The following is a 15,096-nucleotide window of genomic DNA, read 5'->3' as shown; positions in this document are numbered from 1 at the left end:
GTATACACACACACACACACACACACACACACACACACACACACACACACCTACTGCTACCTGAACTTGAAAGATCCTGTGGTAGGCAGAAGAATATCCCCCCAAAGATGCCCCATCCCAATTTCTAGAACTTGTGAATACATTATGTTATATGGTAGAAAGAACCTTGCTAATAGGATTAAGTTAAGGATTTTGAGATAGGGAGATTATCCTTGAATATCCAGGTGAGCTCAATATAATCACAGTGTCCTTAAAAGTGAAAGAGGGGCATACAGATTTGAGGATGCCGTACTTCATGCTTTGAAGATGAAAGAAGGGGCTACAAGCCTAAAAATGCTAAGTCTCTAAAGATTCAAAAAGGGAAGAAAATGGGTCCTTCCATTGAGTCTCCAGAAGAAATGCAGCCCTGCCAACTATAAGATAATAAATTTGTATTGTTTTAATCTTTAAATTTATAGTAACTTGTTATAGCAGTAATGTCAAAATAATACAGACCTTAAAGTTGGCCTGGAATTCAGACACTGACACAACTAAGCTTTTCCCTTCACCTGTCATGTGGGACAAGTAGTAGTCATGTGTTAAATTTATAGGGCTCAGCAGCAGGCAGGTATGGGTTTAAATACTGCCCCTTGTCATTGTATTTGTTCATGAATTCAACAAATATTTCTTAAGAATCAGTGTGTGTAGACATCTTGTTTGAAACTAGGAATATTTAGGTGAGGAAAACACATTTACTAGCTATGTAAATGTAAGGAAGTCAATTAATTCCTATGAGCCCCAATCTCCTTAACTGAAACAATGTACTTCTCCCTTAAAGTTGCTTGACTATGCAATACACATGTGAAGTGCTTATCATAGTTCTCAATAAATAGTAGTTATTGTTAAGTCTTCCTTCCTCTTGTTCTATAATACAGGGGGCAACAGTACAGGATATGAAGACTTTAAAAGTTGACCAACAAAGACACTCCCACTGGCACACATCCTTAAGAAAAGAAGATCTTCCTTAGGCTTGCTTGCCCCCACCATCTCCACTAATAGGCTTTAGCTAAGACGAAAAAATCTGTAGTCCATGGTACATCAGCACACCATCAAACACAGAGTGAAACTCACAGACTCAAAGGTGTCTTCCCCAGAGCTGTTTATACCTTGTGATACTCTTAGCCCCCCAAATCTGGCCACTCTGACATGTAATTTAGTGTCCATCTAATGTAAGTCACTCATACTGGATGAGAATTCTAGTCTTAATACAGACCCTTAGGTTACCTGATTCCAGATGAGTTTGGGAACAGAGATACTTTGGGTATTCTGGGATAAGACAGTATGTATCTATGATGCAGAGTCAAAGAGACAGGAGAGGAATATCTGTGGATTGTCACCTCACTACTTAGCTTTGGCCCATGATTGCTGCCTATAGAAACAGCTCTGGACACAGGATTGGTCCACTGTTGGAAGCAAGACCAAGTTGGTGGATTTTCTTGATCCATCAACAACGAACTTGTTCATTTAGACTTTATGTACTCATTTTTAAAATTTGGTTGCTTTTTCATGTGAGAGATCCAGGACGGGGTATTCAACAGACAAGGGATACAATACTAGCAATGATAAATTTCTCATTGTTTCTGTTCTCTTGTGGATCCAAATTTGGTTCTTAAAAGTTACCTTTTCATACTCTACTGTTTTATGAATATGCCTCTGAGTATAAAGATTTTTTTTTAATAAAACTTGCAATTTCCTGTTTTAACAGTAGTACAAACATCCTTTGTTCTCCCACTTCCCTCTTTAGGACTGACTTCTCCCATCCTTTGCATAGCCCACTCCCTGGGAGATAGACCATTGTGGTCAGAGCTATTGCTGAGGAAGCTCTTGCTCTAACTTAGATAAGAGCAGAACAGCATCTATCTCTGCCACTCCCTCCGTTTTCTGATTGTGAGTAATGAGACTCCAAGTGCTGAGGCACAGAAAATCTCATCTCCAATCCACACATTCATTTCCAGGCTTTCTGGCAATGAGCAATCTTCTGACCTTTCCCTAGAGGCCTCTGGTCTCTAGCCAGTGCTTGACCTGAATATGTTTCTCCAGATTAGGCAATGACCTTCTCATCCACAAAGCTGAATGCTTTTGTGAAGATGAATTTTTCAAGTTCCTTTGGAATCTGGGCTGTTTCTCAGAAAATATTTTCATGAAAGTCCCCTGCTGTTGTTGGGGCAGGCTTTAATTTCTAGTTTACTAGGGGAGGCTCCGGGCAAGGCTTGCTAGAGATGCAAAGCTAAAAAGAATTGCAAACTATTAGTATTCCTCTGCCCTAAACCCAGGTCATAAGCAGGTTTTCTTAATCAAATACCTCCTAGAGAGGAGTTCCAAGACTATTGATTCTAAACAATCCCAGCAATCTTTCCCACAGAATGAGAGGCAGACACTCTACCCCATCTCACCTTCCCCACAAAGCTATCAAACACACAGGTAGCCTGTCATCTTTGGTGACTCAGGAGGCAAAGTTAGTGAAGGATATCCTTCACCAACTAGGCAATGACCTTCTCATCCACAAATTCTGATCCTTTGTGACACTAGGATCTCCCTGACAGAAACCTGATCCTGAGAAGGGGCTTAAAAATTCAGCTATAAAGAATGGTTTATTGTGAGAACAAGAAGTGTAATTCAGAAATTCTCCTGTTCCAAGTGACACTCTTAAACAAAAGGACAAAATGTATAATTTCTAAGATGTAGTCAAAAGTTGTTTCTGAGGATGAAGTTTTCAGGGAACACACTATATTGCTTCATGTAGTTGGCACAGTAAAGGGACCAATGATAATCAAAAGAACTACAATGAGGCTCCTCCATTTCCTTATCCTGTATCCTCCATTTCCTTATTCTATATTGGCCTGTATCTCTGCATGTGTGGGATTTGAAGGAAACTGTAGCATAAGGGAACAGTTTTGCTGCTCTTTCCCGCTTACCATGTGTTTCATTAAAATTTGTGTCCCAGAGCATAAATCTGAGTCCCCATTTAATGTTCTCTGTTTGGGGTCACTATTATGGAAGAAATTCTTTTATTATATACCACGGCCCAACTCTGTGTTCTGTCCAGGGCTTCCAATCCTGGAAGAACTGTACAAAGGAAATGAGAGAGATGCAGGAAAATGCAAGGTATATAGGGAAAGAACTATCTCAGGAGCTATTTATTATACAGATATGTTTAACTTTAGAAAAACCAGGATATCTCAATTCCAGTCCTTTACTTACATGACCATTAAAAACACTCCATGATTGTATACATATGTCAAAATATATGCCTTGCACCACCACGGTCATTCAATAAAGTTTTCTCCCCACTGAAAACAAGAAATACAAGAACAAAACAGTGTTCCTCTAAGAAGGAGATGAAGAAAGTCACAAATGGATGAAGTCAGAAGCTCCATTCACTAAGCTCATGGCTTCTCCTAGATTCAGAATGCTAAGTCCCCTTCCTACATCAGACTTGCTTCCTCCCTCCAGGCAAGTCCAGAACCAATTCTTTGTTCATCATAACCTACATAGAGAACTCCAAGAAATATGAGCTCCACACCCCACCAGAAAGTGAAATTGCATCTTACAAGGACTAACTTTCCTCAGCTAGAGATTTCTAAGCTGAGTTGGCCCTCCTGGGCTGTCAGATGGACAGTGAGAGTGGAGGACACTGAGAGGAGGGAGCTGCCCCACTCACAAAATCTCTGTTCTCATTTTTTTTTCCAAATAAGGATATGTACACACCTCCCAGGACTGTCATTGCCATGACAACGGCAGAAGTCTAGGGTGAGCAGGTTAGTGGAACAGCATGCTTTCTAAATTCTCCAACAAGGCCTGAGGCTGCAGTCACTCGTGAGATGGAAAAATTCATGTTGACAGTGCTCCTAAATGGCTTCCAAAAATCTTAAGGTATATGGTTTCTTTCTGGGGGAAAAAAATCAGAGGAGTCTCCATGGAGTCTCTCCTTGGGGAGCTGGTTTTGTTAGAGAGGCAGGAATCTCTAAGACAAATAAGAGCAGGAACCTCTATAAAACTAGGGCACATAAACTATGTACATATTCCAGAGAATAAAGAAAAGTAGAAAATCAGGGAAAAAGCAATCCCCCATGGAAACAAAGAGGCACTGTAAAAAAACATATTCTCTATAATAACCGAGCTTTCTGACAGAGACTACTCAGAACAACTTGGATCTAGATTTTGAAGTTCAAGGGTAGACTCATCCGTTGGGGAAAAAAATCAAAAAATAGCTATTATTTACTACAGACTTGTTATTCTGTAATATGTGATTATTATACCATTTAATTCTTGTAAGAACCTTTATGAGGCAGATACTCCTCTTATCTCCAATTTTACGGAGAAAGAAACTGAGACTAGAAAAGTTAAGTAATGGTTCCAGGATACAACTATTGAGGGGCAGAGCAAGGATTCAAAGGAAGGTCATTCTGACTCTGGAGTTCCAGCTCTCAGCAATTCATTATCTCTCTGGTGTGGGAAAGGTCCCAGCTTCCCATAAGAATCATAAACAGATGGCTTCCTTGCAGTTTCTGGGCCTCCAAAGATAGTTGGCAACATAAGGAATATTTACTCTAGATGAATTTTTAAACTTTAGGGTACACTGGAGTCACATGGGTGGCTTGTTTGAACAGGCTGCTGAGAGTTTCTACTTGGTAAGTCCAATTTAGAGTTTCAGAATTTACATTTTTAACAAGTTCCTAGGTATTGCTGGTACTCCTGTTCTGGAAATTGTACTTTAAGAATCACTGTCTAGTCACTGTAAATTAAAGTTCTCTAAGCCTCAATGCCTTATCTTTCACTGTTAAGTCCCAGATCCTCTGAGGCCTTGATCCATAAACTATAATGTTATCTTTGGCAGCGATGTGCTTTGGGATTCCCTGAACACTTGAAGATAGAGAAATTGCATCTTACAGTTGTCCCTTGGTAACCATGGGGAATGGTTTCTAGACCCTCATGGACACCCAAATCTGCAGATATTTAAGTCCCTTATATAAAATAGTGAAGTATTTGCATATGACTTATTTACATCATCCTGTGTACTTTAAATCATCTCTAGATGACTTTGAATACCTTATACAATGTAAATGCTATGTAAACAGTTGTTATAGTATATTGTTTGGGAGGAATGACAAGAAAAATGTATCTGTACATGTCCAGTATAGATGCAATTTTTTTTCATATTTTTTTTTCATTGTAGTTGAATGTGGAACCTGAGGATATGGATGGCTGACTATATCTCCCACTCTAAAAGTAACTATTACCTTAAGTAAGTCTTGAGATCTCATGAAAGGTAGAAAGAGGACCCTAGAAAAACTAGCAGGAGATAGCAAAGCTGCTGGCTCATTGTGGCCAGACCAGCTCCCTGGCAGGCAGGGACCATCTTTTTATAACCTCACAGGATTCTCTCTAGGAACTAATCACAAGAGAGCATTCATTAAAACCTCTTCAGGGCATTCACATTCAGAATGTTAAAAAGAGTTGTAAAGAGAGTGACTAGCCCTTTAATACTCTTTGCAACTGAAAAGGAGGCTGTAGCTGTATTCTGTGCATTCCCTGTTTAGCTAATTTTCTTCCTCTGCTAAGTCTCATGAGAAGCTGAAAGAAAATAAGGGAGCCCATGATCCAGGTCTGCTCACACAAGAGGTAAGGCTGGAGAAAGGGGTCAGTAATCAGGATTAACCAGCTTAATGCCTGATGTATTCATCCAGCAGAAAACATCACCTGGTAATGCCTCCACTGATCCCTTCAGACTATGGCATCTTTATCCTAGGCTTTTACAGAGTGTAAAAATAAATCAACAGTTTAGTCATGAAGCAAAAGAATGAAAAGAGGAAAAAGCAACTTCAAGAAATACACATAAATGAGTACTGGAGCAAAAGGAGGCTCCACCCCCTTTATGCACATAGCCATAGCCCTCACGAGTACTGTCACAAGTATCCCTAGGAACAGACTAATGAGTGGCTGGCTGGTCATGGGAAGGGTGCAGGCACAAGTGTAAGGATGCCATTTGGAAGCAACCACACACTCACTATGAAGTACTAAGGACAAAAGAAACTTGACAGGTAGGCTGGGCCAAGTTTGGGGAACATTTTCCTTTTCTTTCGGCCACAACTAATACAACCTTTTTTATTTCATCTCCAGAGGGGCTGCCGAGGGATAAATGGACTAAATAGATGTCAGATCCAGACTACCTCAGAGGACCTGTATCAGGGCCTACAAATGAGAACTACTGAATTCTGGCTATCGAGTTATCAATAAGGCCATATCATAGATTGCACAAAAGTATTGCAGGAAAAAAAAAGGGGTAACAAGATTAAATATTTATTAATGTTATATGTCAAGTCCTATGTTCAGCCTTTTTTTCTCTTTTTGGTCTTCATGGCAAATAAATAAGATAGGTGCTATTCTTATTACAATCAATTTAAACAAAGGATAATTAAGAAAGTGTGAATTTAAGCAATTAGTTTATGCTCGCCCAGCAAGTAAGTTTGCAATTGGAATTCAACTCAGAACTGACACCAAATCGTACTCTTAATCTTTATGCCATATTCCATCCAAACAGTGCAGAACCTATTTTGAGTCCTGAAATCTGAAAGTACCAAAAGGACAGGATAGAAGGCAGAGGAAAAGCCTTTTAACTTCAATTGTTGATGCAGAAGCATGTTGAAAAGTATGGTTAGATCACCACTGAGTAAATGGAAGACTTCACCTGTAGCCAGCAAGGTTCATGAGGCCTGTGACTTCTGCGTCACCAGTAGGAAAGGTAAGCAATGGAGACCCATTCCCTACCTTCTGTCAAAAACATCCTTTTGAATCTGAAGGAGAGACCTAGGCCAGGTGTATGAAATGATCAATACACAGTTCCTATTTCCTATTTGCCTAGAAATATACACCAGCCAGCATCACCAATGAAAGGGAGAATGAATTCAAAATTAGTTCCTGCCTCAACAGGCTGACCTACAGTGCTCCTATGAGAAAAAAAAAATAATGCTGAAATGAAAGCAGGATAGCAAGGCATGATTTCATGTGGCTGCTTTGATTGAGTAGCTCTCACTTTTCCAGATGCCTCCATATCCTGTAACATTTGGTAGTCTCAAACTACTTTCTCCTACATCAATTCTTCACTTCAAATTGACATTGGGGTTGCAGATTTGTTCAATGAACTATTTTATGTTCTTCTCCTTGCCATCTGGCAGTGTTAGCTCTCTAATAAATTGCTTCAACTTATGCATTTTTTCTGACAAAACTTACTTTCAGTTGAATTGTGCAACATTCATAAATAGCAAATGCTGGCTGATTATAATCAATGAAAGCCCTTTCAGTTGCCAGTAAAAATAGTTCCTTAGCTGCACATGTTATTTAGCCTAATTATTTGAAAGGCACCTGATTATCTTTGGAAATAATTTTTTGCACATGCATTCTTATGTCATTTGTTATGTATGTATATATGTACATTTGTTATGTATGTATATATGTACATATGTTATGTGTACATATTTGAATTCGGATGGACTCTTGCAAGACAGCCATTTTATGAAGATAAATCCAAGTTATATACACTTGGATTTGGAGCTAGACAAATTTGGGTTTGAATCCTACCTCTGCTACTTATAAGCTGTGTGAATTTATATGTATATTTCATAACCTCTCTGCATCTCCAATGTTTTTTTTTAAATTAAAACAGATATAATAAGTTCCTTGCAAAATTGTCATGAGGAATAAATCAAACTAACATGTCATGTGCTTGGCACAGTGTCTAAGCATATTATGTTTTGATAATTAGTAACTACTATCATCATTGTGATGGTTTATTAATAGAAGATTATGGTAGACAAATTTAACAAGAAGAAACAGTATCTGTCTTGTTGCTGAAAACACAGGCTCTGGGGTTAGACTAACCCTGGTTTAATTCTGTCTTCATTACTTATTAATTCTGTCACCTTGGAGATATTACTTAAATCTACATGATCCTTGGTTTCCTCATTTGTAAGATGGGGGTAATAATAATTTTCATGAGAAATAAATGAATGTAATTCATACAAAAGTTTATCATTATGTTGGTCATAGAATAAATAATGAAAATTCACTACCATGATTAACTAGAGTATAATTATTAATTAGTTGGATAATTTAGTCTCTACCAACTGTAATCCTCCCTTTCTGAAAACAGTCATAGGGCTGGGCCTCCAAAGCCAATATATTATATGCCTCCAAAGCCATATTTCATATATATATATATATATTTTAAATTTATTTATTTATTTTGGTACTAGGGATTAGACTCGGAGACACTTGGCCACTGAGTCACATCCCCAGCCCTATTTTGTATTTTATTTAGAGACAGGGTCTCACTGAGTTGCTTAGAGCCTCACTTTTGCTGAAGCTGGCTCTAAACTCGCAATCCTCCTGTTTCAGCCTCCCAAGCTTCTGGGTTGGGCAAAAGCCATATTTTTTATCTTAAGACACTACATTAGTGATTGGGCAAGAATAAGGAAATGTGAGTTTAAGCAATTTTCCTTTATTTATTCATCCATTGACTGTTTTACCTAATGTGGCAGAATCTTTTTTTAAATATGTATTTTTTAATTGTAGTTGGACATAATACCTTTATTTATTTATTTTTATGTGGTGCTGAGAATCAAACCCAGGGTCTCACACGTGCGAGGCTAGCACTCTGCTGCTGAGCCACAACCCCAGCCCCCACCCCCCTACCTGGAGAATCTCTTTCCTGAAAGTTTAGATTAAGAACCAGTCCCCATTGATCCTCTAAATGAAAAAAATCGAGGTGGTCATGTTTGGCAGTGTGAATGCCAAGGTAATAAAATTCCATCTGCAGGAGGATATTGCTGTGCAGGGAGAAGCAGATCTGGCATCTCTATGTGGCTAGGATGGACTACGAATTTGAAAGGTATCAGATCATTTTTTGAAAGAATTTCATTACACACACACACACACACACACACACACACACACACACACACACACCCTCATGCTGTTTTTAACTCTTAACAAATAATAAGTATAAAATCAAAATAATCATATATATATAGAAATCAATATTTTCCCCAAAGGAAAGAAAGAATCAAAAGGGAGTCATCAACATTCTTGGTCTTACAAAAATTGGTCATTTGATTGTTTTCCAGAAACCAAACAGGAATATAGAGATCTCAGCTCTTTACCTGGTGTTGCACTGGATACCGTTGGCCACTGCTGATCAGGCCCTCCTGGACCAGCCCGTAGAATGCCAGCCTCCTCCAGGTGCACAGAGCTGAATAAACATATGGACCCAAATATATGTTAGATATGTTAGCACAAATGTCTTTCTCCTTCCACTTTGGAAACTGCTTACATCTATGGAGGCAGGGCTGCAACTAACACATTCTTCTCAAGCTTGAACTGCAGCAATTATTGCTGAGCAGTCACCTTACATAAACTGCATAATCATCACTGACTTACTTCCTGCTATACCACACTGGCAATAAATATGCTCTATCTTTATGGGAATTTTGGTTTTCATTAATGCCATGTGGTACTCACTAAATCTAACAGGAGAACCACTGGATGGCTAATGGCATTTTAACATTTTAATGCTGAAGCAGATGAGGAGAGCTTGTTCTCAAGGATGCCAATCCTCCCTTGTAGGTTCTCTTGTTTCTGGGATCTCTATAGTAAAGAGGAAAAAAAATACTAAAAAAATACTAAAATTATTTGCTGAAAACTGTAATATTATACAAAAATTGGTCATTTGATTGGTTAATATGGTAGTATTAACATTTTGTCCAAAGCAGAGAGAGAACAAAAACTGTCCAAGGATAGAGAGAACATTGTATTTATGTGTGTGTACTGCTAATGCATATTAGACCTTCAAATATGTGTGGATGAATGAATGAAGGACAGAATAAACAGGAAGGATCTTAAGAGTCTATATCCAACTAGACTCTCACCAAAATGAGAGGACACTTCTTAACTAGACATTTGTTTATCTTGCAAATTAAATAACTAAAACAAAACTTAGACTACTGGCTGAGGGTATGTGAGGCAACAGATCAGGCAAACTTTAATTATTATGAGGAAAGGCAACTATAAGTTCAAGGCTCTCTTACTCTCTTACTTCAAACAACATATCTAGTATAAATTTATTCATTAAGCTCTGACCTTCACCTTCAACTACTATTCCCTTTATCTTCAACCTAGAATTTCCTTTTTTGTATAAATATACATTCGGGGTGAATTTGGATCTGATGGACCTTTTAGGATATCAAATAAAGGTCCCAATTCTCCTGTTGGAATACCTAGATAAGGCCTTATCCAATTTATGTCTCCTAATAACTTTTGAAAGTCATTAAGTGATTTGAGTTGATCTACTCGTATTTGAATTTTTGGTGGATGGACCATGGTTGAGGATAATAGAACTCCTAAATAATTAATTGGAAAATTTAATTGTACTTTATCTATTGCTATCTCTAGATTATAATTTTTTAATAAGTTTGTAAGTTAATCTTCAGATGTTTGGGGATCTTACCAACAATTATATGTACTCAATCAGATTCATAAATTTGTAACTATCCTGGAACCAGTTCTGCTCAAAGCAGAATTTTCAGAAGAGCAGTTACATAATATTTGAGGCTGGAAAGGCCAAGAGATCAAACACATGTATTGAAAAAAATGAGTATCATTTAAATTTACAACTCTAATATGTGTTCAATGTACTATACTGTTTCATTTTTTCTATTTAAATCTTATAATATCTCAATTGAAATATAAATAGGAGCATATTTGGCTTTTTTTTCATTTGAAAGTGGAACAAGGATAAAATATGTTTTAATATTTCATTTTAAATGTAGTTTTAAAGGTGCATCTCATAGTTTTGGTACTTTTCAAGCAAAGCACTAATTCAATTTCAAGAGTTTAACATGTTTTTAAACATGTTTTGATCTATTGTGTGGTTCCACCAATAGCTCAGATACAGACAAAAGCATAAATTGGATTTTCTTGGTATAAAGAATTCCTTCTGATACTTAGTGTTCTGGCATCTGCATGAGTGTTTCTGGCCTCAAATTATAACCCAGATTCCAATATGACATCTTACCAAGTCAACTACAATTTTCAGGCCTTTTCTGAATGCTTCTGATTCAGAAATAGTATCCATTAATAATGATTTTTGCTCATTATAATACTTGAGAGGATGTTAATTTATTTTAATCTAATGTATTTTTAATAGACTAGAACAAATTTTTCATTAACTCTACATATACTCTGTAAGCCCATCCTTTAAACATGGGTCTAAGTTTGGTGAAGATTCAATTAACAGTTGCCCAGATATTTTGAGGGGCTTCCGTTTGGAGTTTTATTTCTTCTTTAACATTAAATCCTTTGGGTAATAGTGATCATTAATTTCTTGGTCCTCCCCATTTGGTTTCCAAAGACACTCACAAATAATGAATATTTTATTTGACCCCATGGCATGATATTAGATCAGCTCTGGGAATAATGGTAGTTAATCAATTACTGTCAAAAAGACTAAGTAGAAAAAGCAAAATTATATTCAATCTGAGTCTTAGAGTAATGCTATTACTCTAGGTTAATTTAAAATAAGCTAGATTTGGTCTCCAGATATTCAATAAAGGCCCTGCACGTGGTTTATCCTCTGAAAAGTTTATGCTATTGATGACAATAAGATGGAGAAGATACTAACAGACGTGAACATTAACAAGAATAGCAATTATTTGTTTTGTTTTGTTTTGAGGATTAAACCCAGGGGCACTTAACCACTGAGCCACATCCCCTGCCCATTTTTCTTGCTAAATTACTTAGGGTCTCACTAAGTTGCTGAGTCCGGCTTTGAACTCATGATCCTCAGGCTTCTGAGCCATTGGGATTCCAGACATGCACCACCACACCCAGCTAGCAATTAATTGTTGTGGTTAACAGGATATAATAGTCAATGTGAGATAGAAAAATAAGATAGATGTGCATATACCTTGCATAATATACTGAAGTCTGAAAGCATCAATATTAGCTATTTTTTTAAAGTGAGGAACAGAAAGTGTAAGAGGGATGAAGAAAGTTAAAATTACTTCCTTATAGAAATTTTAAAAAATTTTAATTGACACATCCTTGTAGAAAATTTTGGTGAAAGTACATAGAAATCTGTCTGTGTGATTTTATAGAAGATTCTCATTTCCCAGAATTTGAGAACCATTTAACATCTATTGCTTCCAATGTTTCAACTAATAGACCAGGATAAAAAAATGATTGCATTCTTGACAGAGCATCTATAATGGTTCATAGTTTTTGTTGTCATTGTTGTTTGTCTTATTTTTATAGTGCTGCAGACAGAACTCATACTAGCCAAGTGCTCTACCACTGAGCTATACCCCCCACCGAGCTTCTCAGTCTCTTCAGTTGCTTCTGGCTTATGCAGTTTATCTGAATCATACCCAGTTAACATATTCCTGAGTGAAGGAAGGAGGGAAATACATACCTGTGCATGCCTGCTCTCAGGGAGGCAGAGTAACGCCAGTCAGGATTGGGCTGTCGTGGCTGCAAAATCACAAAGGGAGTTTTCTGTTAAAACGGCAAAACAATTATTTTCCCAGGGTTGCTCTTAGTTGATTCGCTGTTCCCTTAAATATTTTCAGATAGCTAAACAAAAATATTGAAAGAATCATTTCAAGTACAACTCTAGGATGATATCCCTATATAGAACACTTCAGGAGAAAATTAAATTAGCTCACAGATTGAATGTCATAAAAAACCACATTTAGTAACGTTATGAGGGCTAGCTTTGGCTTTACCTTGCCAATAAAGGTCTGTGATCCTAAAACACGAAGGAAAAGGGAGTCTGCCTTCAGACAGGAAAAATCTTTCATTGCTTTTGCCCTCAAAGGCCCCATTAGGGGCATATCTTCAATTCGGAATTCTAGCTATCACAGTGCTCACAACTATACAAGTTCTGCTGGCCTGGCTGAACTGCAGAGGACTGCAATCTGCTGCTGGATTTGCAGACTGCAGCATGTTTGACCCAGGACGGATGTGCCCAGTCATAATACCAGCAACTGATAAGAGCCAATTCTACTGACTAAAGAGGAATACTAGAGAGAGAAAAACAAACCATGGCACAGTTTGACCTTGTTTTGTTACCTAATCCTATTCATAAAACTGTACTTGTTCCCTGCTTTCCTCTGAGTGCCTTACCTCCTCACTCAATTAATCTGAGAAGACCCGAACTCATTCTGCACCACATGTACAATGGGATTTCCCCCCCTCCGTCCATAATCTGTTAATGTGGAGGGGACAAAGAAGAAGATATGGGCACCTGGTAACTGCTGGTTAGAAGCTACTCAGAATCACTGGGGACAAAATCAATCACTATTTTATATCAATTAACCTACATTTTACTATGAAAAACTTGTGATGCACACTTCTCTAGATGTTTTCTTCATGAACAGAAATTAAAGTGGCTCTGTCACTGAATATTGAAGCCTTGTTAAATAGAAATATGAGAGAATGGAGGTTGTTTTTTGTATTTTTTTGAGTTAAAATATTTCCTAAACATACTTCTTCATAACACCCAGAGGAGAAGTGATGAGCATCTTAACCATCCAACAGATTTGGGATTGGCTAGATTGAGTTGTTCAAAGATTGAGCCAAAGTCAAGGTCCAGAAAAAGTTACAACTCTGGGATACTTTATCTCAAAGGTCCCCACATAATCAGCCTCCCTCTCTGATCCTATTCCACTCTGCTGGTAAGATATGAATATGCAGATGGCTTTATCTTTGGTTTTTAAGTTCACAAAATGCTAGGGATAGTCCATATAAAATAGCATACAACTATCTACAGACCCAATGAAAGGTGCTCTGATCTTTTATCATTAATGTTAGAAGCAACAATTTTTATAGTGCTGCAGACAAAACCCAGGGCCTTGATGCATGCTAGGCAAGTGCTCTACCACTGAGCTATACCCCTCAGCCCAGCTTCTCAGTCTTTTTAGTTGCTTCCAGCTTATGCAGTTTATCTGAATCATACCCAGTTAACATTACTCCTGAGTGAAGGAAGAGGAGGGAAACACAGACCTGTGCATGCCTGCAGACCTTTTATAAACAAAAAATATGACTGAAATACTTTTTATTCATTATCATCACCATATTCCCCCTTGACATTGGCAGCACTAGCGTTAGCTTTTCAGCTGACAGAACTTTCCTTCAAGAAAGATTTTGACATCTGTTAAGTAAATGTTGCCAACTGTTTTTTTTTTTTTTGTTTTTTTTTAATGATTGGCTAACATTCATGATGAAAACTGCTGCAACTTGATCTTTGGAATGAAATCACCAACCTCATTTTGCTGAAAGGCACAGTTCTACCAGGATTGAATGGGAACTGAGTTCATTACACAATCTCACTTCCTCAATGATACATTTAATTTGTCATGCTGCTTGCTATTTTCTACAATAGTTCTTTGGCAACAACATGTTTCTCAGATTCATTTGTGAGAATCATAGTTATGAGATTTCCTATGGCAGTAAGATCAGACAGGGAAAAGGAAAAGAGAAAGTAATTAATATGTTTTAAGTAGCATTTGCTACTAGACAATAAAATAAGCGTTGCATATATTATTGTATGTATCCTAATTCTTTCTTTGTCAGACCATAAATTCTGTGAAAGCAGTTTATTCACAAGACATATGAGTGTCCTCAGATATTAAAAAATCCATAGCTATATCCCCAGAACCTAGTAGGGTTCTGGAATTTCGTAGGTTTTTAAAATATTTTAAGTAAATGCACTATCATGCAAGGTCAACATTATCATACTTTTGCTTCAAAAATGAAAAAAAAATCAAAGCTTTAGAGAGATTAAATTGTTTGCCTGACTGATGATGAATTTGGCTAACAGTCATGTTTAGGTTCCTCTAACACAAAAGTCTGTGTTTTAAATAAATTTTTGTGGAATGACATATATTTTTCTTTTTTTCTCCTTTTTATTTCCAAGTTTCCTCAGTAGTGATTTATTTTTTAAAAAATACAAAATTAAAAGTAATAATTGTTTCTTCCAAAATTTTTAATTAAATTCTAGAAAAA

The 15,096-nt window shown here is 37.2% G+C and overlaps 1 protein-coding gene and 1 long non-coding RNA gene across 17 annotated transcripts in view; one reads left to right on the top strand and one right to left on the bottom strand.

Annotated features, from left to right (window-relative positions):
* The window catches only part of LOC101957334 (protocadherin alpha-C2), a 213,351-nt gene that overhangs the window by 17,318 nt on the left and 180,937 nt on the right, over positions 1–15,096 (bottom strand). For all 16 annotated transcript variants that reach the window (XM_078046546.1, XM_078046535.1, XM_078046532.1 and 13 more), the window contains exons 2-3: positions 12,503–12,561; positions 9,198–9,286 (exon numbers count right to left, since the gene is read on the bottom strand). In XM_078046546.1, coding sequence (XP_077902672.1) covers positions 9,198–9,286; positions 12,503–12,561 — 148 coding nt within the window. The remainder of the gene's footprint in view (positions 1–9,197; positions 9,287–12,502; positions 12,562–15,096) is intronic.
* Positions 6,380–9,516, top strand: LOC144377118 (uncharacterized). Its single transcript, XR_013437779.1, has 2 exons — positions 6,380–6,781; positions 9,162–9,516. It is a non-coding gene; the product is annotated as an uncharacterized LOC144377118 (long non-coding RNA).

The sequence above is a fragment of the Ictidomys tridecemlineatus genome, chromosome 1 (genome assembly GCF_052094955.1).
Source record: "Ictidomys tridecemlineatus isolate mIctTri1 chromosome 1, mIctTri1.hap1, whole genome shotgun sequence".
NCBI classification, from domain to species: Eukaryota; Metazoa; Chordata; class Mammalia; order Rodentia; family Sciuridae; genus Ictidomys; species Ictidomys tridecemlineatus.
Note: the sequence above shows the minus strand (reverse complement) of the source record. Positions and strands in the feature narration are given on the sequence as shown.